The sequence below is a fragment of the Lepisosteus oculatus genome, chromosome 11, assembly GCF_040954835.1.
Source record: "Lepisosteus oculatus isolate fLepOcu1 chromosome 11, fLepOcu1.hap2, whole genome shotgun sequence".
Lineage (NCBI taxonomy): Eukaryota > Metazoa > Chordata > Actinopteri > Semionotiformes > Lepisosteidae > Lepisosteus > Lepisosteus oculatus.
In genome coordinates this window covers 20,005,001-20,012,719 of record NC_090706.1, presented here as the reverse complement: position 1 = coordinate 20,012,719, position 7,719 = coordinate 20,005,001, and the positions used below count along the sequence as shown (strand labels likewise).

The 7,719-nt window shown below is 43.3% G+C and overlaps 1 protein-coding gene across 2 annotated transcripts; it reads left to right on the top strand.

Annotated features, from left to right (window-relative positions):
* Positions 1 to 582: 582 nt before the first annotated feature.
* LOC107077577 (uncharacterized) lies at positions 583 to 5,673 on the top strand. 2 transcript variants are annotated; one of them, XM_015348999.2, is made up of 4 exons: positions 583 to 754; positions 1,381 to 1,554; positions 2,003 to 2,141; positions 3,932 to 5,673. In XM_015348999.2, the coding sequence occupies exons 2-4, from the start codon at positions 1,383 to 1,385 to the stop codon at positions 4,293 to 4,295; spliced, it is 675 nt and encodes a 224-aa protein (XP_015204485.1). In that variant the 5' UTR covers positions 583 to 754; positions 1,381 to 1,382; the 3' UTR covers positions 4,296 to 5,673. The 2 variants fall into 2 exon arrangements, with proteins under 2 accessions (XP_015204485.1, XP_015204481.1); XM_015348995.2 differs by having other exon boundaries at positions 1,357 to 1,554.
* The last annotated feature ends 2,046 nt before the right edge of the window (positions 5,674 to 7,719 follow it).

The window sequence follows — 7,719 nt, the reverse complement described above, 5'->3', positions numbered from 1 at the left end:
ATTATACAAAGAAGGTGTCAGTTCGCCCTTCACCAACGTTGGTTGCATATCAGCTCTTGAGTATGTCCACAAGCATCATAACCTCGCATTTATCACAGGCTAATGCTTTTGAAAAATGGTTAAATAAACATAAATTACTAGTTTTGTTTGTACTGATTACGGAGTCAGATAACATGTCACTTCTGCTACAATACACAAGCCCTTGACATTTCAAAGTTATTTACAACCTTTTAATGTAATAACACGCTTTTTTGTCATTTATTAATAATATTACAACGTGAAATGAACTATTTTTATGAAGACACACCGAACAGGTCCCGTGGGCTTTTATTTTGCGCTTTAACTAAACAACCCCCCTGAACCAGCAAAAGCAGTCAAACTAATTAGCGAAACTAATTACCAAACATACATAGGTCAACAAATGTTTTAATATCTTGCCAACACATACCGAAACCTTTCCACCTTATCTGCAATTAAGTCCGCACCTATAAAATGTGGATTATTCTGTTACCGGAGACAGAAGGGTGGTGTCGAACTATCAGATCACCTGTCCCTCATAAGCCGCAGTTTCTCTTCCTAGGTATAGTAATGAATATACTTTATTACTACAGCATCAAATCAGCCAACAAGTCTTCGTGTGTAGGTGACACACAGCTAATGATCGCCATCACGCAGCGTGTGAGAAGAGCGTCCCGTTGAGAAGCTGAAAAGTGGAGGCGCCCTTTACATTGGACACCGCACAGATTCAGAGCAGGTAAACAGGAGTCGAGAGAGCTTGAATGTACCTCTTAACCTCTGCATTAAGAAACAAAGGCTGCTCTTGCAGTATCGTTTCGTTTGTTTCTTCGATACTCATAATCCAGATTTGAGTAGAACTGAGGTCTCAGATTCGATTCCGCGGCTGGGACGGGTTCAATGTAGAAGTTGCGCCTTTTCCAGTTGGCCACGTGGGTTTTTTTCTGGGCATGCTGCTTAGGTTAATTGGTGTCTACAATCTGTAAATGCGTGTGGCGTGCGATTAACGGGGTGCAAATCGTATCATGCATTGGTCCCCTTGTCAACCGTATTAGGTACTGCGAGACTGCAACGGACTGAACTGTTCTTGAAAATTGACTGTAACATAATTTAATCGAAAATTGACTGAAAATAATTTACTCGAATTTAAGATTGAGTCGTTTCCCACTTTATACCGTGATTACAGTTGGTAATTTTTTAACAAAAACTGAATGTCCATTTAAGTGACCTCGAAATAAATTTGATACTTTTTTCCCCCCCGCTTGCCGTCCTGAACTATGGAGGCTGACGGTGGACTAGCTGAGCATTTTCAACAGCTGTTTTTTTTTTACGTGCGGCTAGCCTTGCCGATGCCTCTCACCCCAGGCATGCCCGTGGTGCGGCCCGGTCGCGTGGAGCTGGCGGAGCGACAGAACAAACAGGCCGAGGAGAGGCTGAGCCGCCACCTGAGCGCCATGGACCTCCGCTGCAGCCGCCAGCTCGCCCAGCTCCAGGAGCAGAAGAGAAGACTGAGCGCAGAGCTCTGCAGCATCAGATGCGGTGAGCGCTGCGGATGGGGCCATGAACAACAGTATCAATACGAGCTACTGTTCACGCCGAGTTCACCATTCAATATGTGCTGCATTGGGTTCCCTATTCGATAAGTCCTACTATTCAGATTGATCTGAATTCGATCCCTTTTCACCAATGTAACTCGTGGTTCATGATAACTAGGTCGACAAAAATTAAAGTTCACCTACTGTACCTATAGGACTGATCCTTAGCAGTATTTACTCTGATAATCTGTGGCTAAAATCAAGAAAGAGAAGCAAAGCACAGTATATCCATCGTAAATCATGGAGAGACATTGAAAACTGTGGTCCAGGCTATAGGAAACAGATGCATAAGAAAATGATGGGGAATTTCAGTGGATCTATACTGGGATAATTAGTCAAGAAGATGATCCTGAATAAAGAATGGGGTTTCTGTTGCCTCTTTCCTGCCCTAGACACCACTCCATCATTGGAGAACCTCCTGGTGGAGATGCCACCTGACCTGCCCAGGCAGATCCTCTCCCGAAAGCGCATCTCCCTGCCCACCCTGCAGCTGGCACTCTCCCTCGGTGCGCCCGGCGATGGCCTGGCCAGGTGGGTGTTGCACTCTGGGAAGGAAGGGGGCATCTCTTCGCACTTTCTGCTATATGGAGTCTGTTTCTTTCTCCCCACTTTTTATGCCCTCAACATGCCAGAAAATTGATTGGTCAGGTGTCGTGCATCGCCACAGGTGCCCTGCAGTGAAAAAGCAATAGTTCACTCTGCAGCCTGGGCTTGTGGGGCAAAATCTGCAAGCTTGGCGCAGCAGATGATGGGAGATTTTAGATTTTCTAATTTCAACAAGGCTGCAATGGACTGGCTAGGGTGCACCCTGTCTTGTGCCCATTGCTTGCCAGGATTAGGCTCTGGCTCCCCCACAACCCTGAATCAGATTAAGCATTAAGAAAATGGACGGATATTTCAACAAGGAGAATTTTGTTTAGCAGCTCAGAGGTGTGTTGCAAAGCTTCTCAAAACTTTGGTCACCCAATGAGTCTTTGATTTGCTGCCTAAGGTGCAAGTCAGGTGGCTCAGGGTGCCCTGAAGATTCCAAGTCTAATAGTAGTGGTGAGCTGAAGAAGGCTCCACGGCCGAAACATTGTGGTTTCTTTCTTTTCTTTTCAGCATAGAATAAACCTATTACTTGTTCCTTTGTAGCCTATGCATGCTGACGTACTGTACCTACCCACCTGAGCTGCTACTGTCCTTTGTTTGGGTGAAGTTTTGCTGTTTGTGCTGACCAATTACCTGATAGCACAGTTATTGGCAGATGTAAAGTACAGTGCATATCAAAAGTATTTCCCCCCCTTTGACTTTCACACATTTTATTTTGTGACAATATGGAATTTCTTTTTTTTTCCATTGATTGGCACAAAATGCTCTATAATGCCAAATTGCAAACAAAATCTTTCATATCATCCTACATTAATTTATAAATATACAACAGAAAATACTGTATGTCTTAGCTGGCCTGGGAGTCCCCCAGGAGGAGCTGGAAACTGTTTCTGGGGAAAGAGAAGCCTGCTCCGCCTGTTTCCACTGTAACCTTCACCAGGAAAAATGGTTAGAAAATGGGCCGAGATCAGATCCATCCATCCATTTTCTAACTGCTTCTTTCAGTAGAGGGTTGCTGGGGAGCCGGTGCCTATCCTGGCAAGCAACGGGCATCAGGTGGGGTACAGTCAGGACTGGAGGCCAGTCCATTGAAGGGAAGACACACAAACACTCACACCAGGGCCAATGTTCCTAGAAGCCAGTAAATCTATCAGCATGTCTTTGGACTGTTGGAGGAAATTGGAGCACCCAGAGGAAACCCACATGAACATGGAGAGGAACATCCAAACTCCACCCAGATAGCACCCAAGGAATTGAACCCCAGGCTCCATGGCCCCAGCTCTTCGAGGTAGCAATGACTACCTCTGCATCTCTGTGCCACCACTGAGATAAACAGAAAATCATTTTATTGCAGAAATATTCACCACCCATTTTGCTATGGTCTACCTAAATAGGCTCTGGTGGAACCACTTGTCTTCAGAAGACACATAATTAGTTGGAGTCCACCTGTCTGCAGTTAAGGTGTTTCACATGAGGTTCAATGAGCTAATTCTGGGACCTCCTGTCTCTTGGAGGTCCCACAATTAAATCCTTTTTCCAGGCACTCTATGGGAATTGTTTTCATCCCTCAAGACGCTTGTATGCAATGAGTGCGTTAAAAGTGGACAATTCAAAACGGGTTCCATCAAAATCAATTGGCACGTTTAGATTTCTTTCCAAGTCAATTGTCTCACACCGCTCACCTATGTTGGTTATTTCGGACTAACGCAAACTTTGCTCCACCTGGGCAGGCGGAACTTGGCCATCCCCATGCCGACCGACTTCCAGAAGCGCATGAGCTCCTTCCTGTCAGAGTTGGAGCAGCTCAAGAGGAAGGCGTTGTCGGAGCCTGGAGAGGAAGGGTGCGCTGAGGCCGGCACCCCAGGAGAGGGGCAGGTAGAAGAGGGTGGGCTGAGCGAGGAGGAGCCCGCAAGCCAGAGAGAACCCCACCCGGAGAGGGAGAGGCAGAAGGAGGTGGAAACTCCAGAAGTGACCTGGCAGCGGGTGCAAAACTGCCGTTACCTCCACCATCGGGAAATTCTGGAGCAGGAAAGAGAATTAAGTCTGCAGGAGATCTTTAGTAAAGAGGGGATTTGTGGGGAGGATCAGGTGTAGGTCTGTGATCCATCCCTTCGAAGCTCTTAGATTTGTATGTAAAGAAAGCTTCATGCTGGAATCCTCCGTGATTCCTACAAAAAGAGTCCTGCCGGACTTTTGCTGTTCCTAAATGGGATGGGTCCTGCAAGGTATTCATCCCAAAATCCTGTTTCTTTCAAGAATTGTAGTGAATGTTGCACAGGTGGTTGTGCATGTGTTGGTGAGAGGAGCACATATTACTAATGATGGGACAATGATCCTGCAAACATAGGCACTCCTTACAGATGATGTGTGGCTGTCCCCATAATGCAAATAACTGGTTTTGAGTTAAGCAAATGGCGTTATCTTGCCATGTCCAAAGCATATTTCACTGTGTGTCTGGAATAGCAAACAGAAACAGAATGTGAGTCGTTGTGAAGTCCTCACAAAGATATGAATATGTTGTTGTGTGTGAATATAGTGGATTAGTTTGCGACGAATCAGTGAAAATTAAGTATAAGAGCACAGAAAGTTGTACTTCATCTGTGCTGCTGTTAATTTGGGAGAATAATTTTCATGTTTGACATTTACAGTACTTTTCACTCTCACAGGTTCATATTGTTTATATATATATTATCTAATAATATATATTAGATTTATAATAATTGATTACAATATCACTTTTCTAGTTTAATTTGTTTTGTTTTTAAGTATACAGGGTCATTTGTTTGACTGACTTTGTACTGATGGTTTATAGGCAATAAAAACACAATGGTTTCATCTTGAGTATTAGTGTTAGCATTTGCTGCCTTGCAGTGCTGGGACCCTGGGGTGCTATCACCTTAGTTTGTAAGTCACTCCCGGTGTTTACGTGGGTTTCTTCTGGGTGCTCTCTTTTTCTTCTCACAGCCCAAAGCCATACTAGTAGGATAATATGCTCCTGGGAAAACTGGCCCTGCCGCATGTGTGAATGCCCTGTAAAACTGATACTCTGGGATAATCCAAGAAGCAATAAAATGAGACGTAGCATGACTTGGCAACACTGAGCCGGACTTAGCAACCAAAGGAGTGAAATGGGTTGACTGGTTTCGTCTTGCTTGTAAATGTGTTTCACAAACATGGTCTCAAAAAAACACCATCTTTGTTTAAGTTATCTGAAGTGTTTCACAACGGTGTGAGCTTCTCCTATTAAACATGTCTGGGGCTTGTTAAATTTTGTGCCTTGATAAAAGAATGCTGTAGTCCTTTAAGTCAATATATACAGTCTGTGCTCCAAACAGTGCAGAGCTTAGGCTTTGATATTGAGTTGTAAGGTCTGTCTGAAAACAAACAAGGAATGCCCTCTTACTTAGTTTGTAAGTCAATACCTTGTATTGGTGCCCTTTCAGTCTTTAACATGATATCTACAATACAGCACAGACTGTTTTCCTTTTTCTCCTTTCTTGTTTTTATTTTCCAGTCTTCTGTCTTCCCTCCTTGCTTTGCCACTTTGCTCTTATCAGTGTTCTTACTAAATTTAATTGAAACCAAGACTTACAAAAAAAAATGACAGTTTGAAAGATCAGGGTTGCCAGCCCTGTTCTCAGAACACAGAAAGAGTCATCTGGTTGTCACTCTTAATAATTAAACTGGACCAATATGACATCACTCTCTTGACCTTCATTGGCTCACTGAATATGCCTATAGGGCCTGAAAGACTACAGGTGCCCCTGTCCTGAAGTTGGGGACCACTGTTTTAATTCATTAAATGCCTACTGGTAGCTGAATTTACCCTTCCTTCCAAGCATCTTGAACTCAACCACTAATCTCCCTAATTCAGAAGTTATTCAAAAGATAGATTGCAAGAGTTAAATTACAGTACCTTTATAACAATTTTAGAAACTGGGATTTAGGAAAAGTGTCAAATTGAGAATAAAATCATTAGTTTCATTCAGGGTTATCTGCCAGGGTTAAACAGAGCTTTATTTTATTGAAGAGGGACAGTGCACAGTTCTTAAGCTGCACCACAGTAAGCCTAAAAGCGAATTTACATCTGGAGTCCCTGGTTACAACACAATGAACAAAATACAAGACACAGACATTAAAAAAAAAAACATCTAGAGGCAAATCGGATGATAAATCGATATTACAAATGGTAAGGTGAACCGAAAAATTCCAAAACGATGGCATGTTGAATTAAAAAATTATCAAAGACCGCAAGAGTCACATTAGAAGACAATTAGGAAATGAAACATGACAGCTTAGACTATAAATAAAAAGCGAATAGTCAATGACATGATGATAGTCATTAAAAAAGACATCAGGATATTACAGATTACGTGACTTTCTTGCAAATGAAAAGTAGAAGACAAATCACTGGGCTTCCTATGAAAACATGGAACACTGGTATTCCTTAAGGAATACATATTGAGAATACATATTGTGTGCCTTGCAGCTCTGCATAATACACTAAGTAAGGAATCACCTGGGGACCGCTCAATTTCAGATACATTATGGAGTTGTAACACAGTCTACTTAATGGGTTCAATTAGTTAACTTAGTGAGCAAGGACCAGAAAACCCAGAAAACCCAGCAGACAGGAAAGGAATACTCAACTCTGGTCCTGAAAATCCCAACATCATTCCAGCTCAGTTCTCAGTTATTTTAATTAATTCCTTGATTGAACTGAATTTACTCAATTGTACTTGACACCATTGCCAATTGTTTAAAATGTGCAGTTTTTGTGTTACATTATAAAGTACAATAGTCAAAATGAAATCTCCGACAGTTTATGGCCTGAAACCCATCCCACAGGTCAAATGAATCATTCAAGAAAAAGCTAAAACAATGAAGAGCCTGAGAGAACGCCTGCAGATACCAGGGTACCCAGGACCAGCACTGGGAAGTTCTCCTCTTGGAAGAATTTTGAGCACAAGTGCAATCAAACAAAGGTCAAGGGCACGAGCAGATAGTTATATCTTAAGGCCGCATGGAGACGTCTCTACCAAGAACCTGTGTTTTACAGCACCGAGGGCGATTAGGTCTGGGTAAACAGGCGCTAACACTATCACTCCAAGATTTGCCCGGGCAGGTAGGTGCCTCCTGTTAACATTTGAGCTTGACATGTTTACTGAAGGGGTGGCACAGTGGAACACTGGTTAGCATTGCTGCCTTGCAGTGCAGTGGCCCTGCGTTCAATTCCTGCAGTGCTATCTGTGTGGAGTTTGGATGCTCTCCTCATTTTAGTTTGTGGGGGTTTCTTCAGGGTGCTTCCGATTCCTCCCACAGTCCAAAGACAATCTGATGGGTTAGTTACCTTGTGGGAAAATTGGCCCTGGTGTGCGTGTGTGTGTGTCTGTTTATGATTGTGTGTCAGACCTTCAATTGACTGGTGTCCCATAAAGGGTGTATCCTGCCTAGCTTGTCCGGAGAGTCTCTAGCTCCCCCAGTGCCCGTGACCTTGAAGTTCATAAACTAATTAAAA

Excerpts from the sequence above, each read along its gene's own strand:
- LOC107077577 (XM_015348995.2), top strand. The coding sequence starts at position 1,365 with ATGCCTCTCACCCCAGGCATGCCCGTGGTGCGGCCCGGTCGCGTGGAG. Across the intron at positions 1,555-2,002 it reads GCTCTGCAGCATCAGATGCG|ACACCACTCCATCATTGGAG; the intron begins GTGAGCGCTGCG and ends TTCCTGCCCTAG. Across the intron at positions 2,142-3,931 it reads CCCGGCGATGGCCTGGCCAG|GCGGAACTTGGCCATCCCCA; the intron begins GTGGGTGTTGCA and ends CCACCTGGGCAG.